The 1857-nt window shown below is 45.8% G+C and overlaps 1 protein-coding gene across 1 annotated transcript; it reads left to right on the top strand.

Annotated features, from left to right (window-relative positions):
- The first annotated feature begins 888 nt into the window (after positions 1–888).
- On the top strand, positions 889–1851 carry LOC127749228 (uncharacterized). Its single transcript, XM_052266558.1, has one exon. It carries the CDS (start codon positions 894–896, stop codon positions 1842–1844), a length of 951 nt encoding a protein of 316 aa, XP_052122518.1. The 5' UTR covers positions 889–893; the 3' UTR covers positions 1845–1851.
- The last annotated feature ends 6 nt before the right edge of the window (positions 1852–1857 follow it).

The raw sequence follows: 1857 nt of genomic DNA, 5'->3' as shown, positions 1-1857 counted from the left end.
AAGCTAATTTCCAGATGGGAGGGGCCGTACGTGGTCACAAATATAATAAATGACTGCAATGCAAGGATAGAAAGGGCGGACAACCCCGATAAAAAACTGATAGTTCACATAGACCGACTAGCAAGATGTCCAGACGAGGCCGACGACAACAACAACAACATCGCCAGCGCTTGGTTGTTGTTTACGGAATGAGCGCAACCATCTTAGCACTCGAAAACTCGAACTCGATCATCGAGCGGCGCGAGAAATTCAAATCGGGACCGATTGCTAGGGTAGCGGGTACCGGTTGCTAAGCAATCGGGTAGGTTGCTAGGCAATCGGGTAGGTCGCTAGGCAACGGGTAGGCTTAAAGAAAACAAAAGAAAGCTACTGACGCCGACTTTAGCCTAACGGTTATTCCCCTCAGATCCACCAGGGACGACGGACGCAAATCCACACAAGTTATCCGTAGCCATCTCAGTGAATTCTCAAATATTTTGGGATATTTTGGAAAAAATGGAAGAAATACCCTCCAAGAAAGCAACTTTTAAAGGATTGCGAGTCACAACCCCGAAAATGGAAGAATCCAGAAAAATAGTGGAAGCTACGAGGCCGCTCAAGGGGATAACCGAGACCAAGCCAGCGGATCAAACTAAGCTGAATCTAGTGTTGGAAAGGGTCAAAAGATCCCTAGAAGATGATAAAGTGACCATGGAAGCCAAAAGGGCTAAAATAATGACGCCGGAGGGTGACCCCAATGTCAAGAGGAAGGCGAAAGCCTCAGCCTTAAGGAGAGCTGCAGCCCGGATGACTCAGAAGGTAAGCAAAAGTGCCCAAGTGAGAGTCTTCTAAATGAAAAGGGGGAAGGAAAGATACCAAAATTGGTAAATCTGTTACAGAATTTGCCAAGAAAAATGCCACAGGAAATTGTGGCCTTCCCCGTGGGTCAGGCAGGCCCATCCAGCCAGGGGTCATTCCCCAACTCCACCATGGAGACTTGTGTGTTCGCCAGTCACATCCGAAAAATGGTAGTGGAGAAAGGAAACCTGGCTTTCCCTAGGGAAGAGCCAGGTTCCCTAATGTGTTACCCCATCACATGCAGAAAAATGGTGGAAAACCCAGAGCCCATTTTGGAAGAGGAGTGGATCTCACACCACCCCATGTCAGCCGGGGAATACATGATGCTACCCAGCACATCCAAATTCAGGCAAGATCGAGAAAAAGACCTGGACTTCTTTCCCCCAGAAAGAAGACAGTACTTTGCAGCTCAAGAACTGCCACCGCTAGTGACAAGAGAATTTTTGTCTAGTGACAGTGAGAGTGAGAGTGAACATGAAAGTGCAGAGAATAAAGAAGAAAGTGCGTGTGAAATAGCCAAAAGACTGGTGGAAGAGATGAAGTTAACAGACTCAGAAACAGAAGACAAACCAGAAGAAAGCACGAATAAGAGCAGCGAAATGGAAACAGAAGTTGACAAATTAGAAGCAGAGATAAACAGAGTTGATGTGGAGATGGAGGAGAGTGAGATCCAAGAAGAAATGATAGCAGAATTTGAGGAAATAGACAGAAAAATGGAGGAGGAGAAGATAGCTATCCAAGAATTAGAAGAGAAGTTAAAGAAAGCCAGGGAACACAAGAACGCAGAAATCGTTTGTGGTGGTTTGAATTTAAACATGCCATGGAAACTTGTGCCACTCACCTTGGAAAAACCCACGGGCAGACAGGAATGGTTGGACGATATCATCCGTCAGCGAGAAATAGAGAAGGGAGAACTGAAGGTTCACCCTAATGATCCACGAAAGAAAGTAAGATGCAGAAAGTGCAACAAAAGATATCATAAGGCCAGTGAGTGCAACAAGAAATGAGCTTCAATGTATT

Source organism: Frankliniella occidentalis, unplaced genomic scaffold (genome assembly GCF_000697945.3).
Source record: "Frankliniella occidentalis isolate FOCC.00 unplaced genomic scaffold, Focc_3.1 Scaffold40, whole genome shotgun sequence".
Lineage (NCBI taxonomy): Eukaryota > Metazoa > Arthropoda > Insecta > Thysanoptera > Thripidae > Frankliniella > Frankliniella occidentalis.
This window is presented reverse-complemented; position numbering and strand designations above follow the sequence as displayed.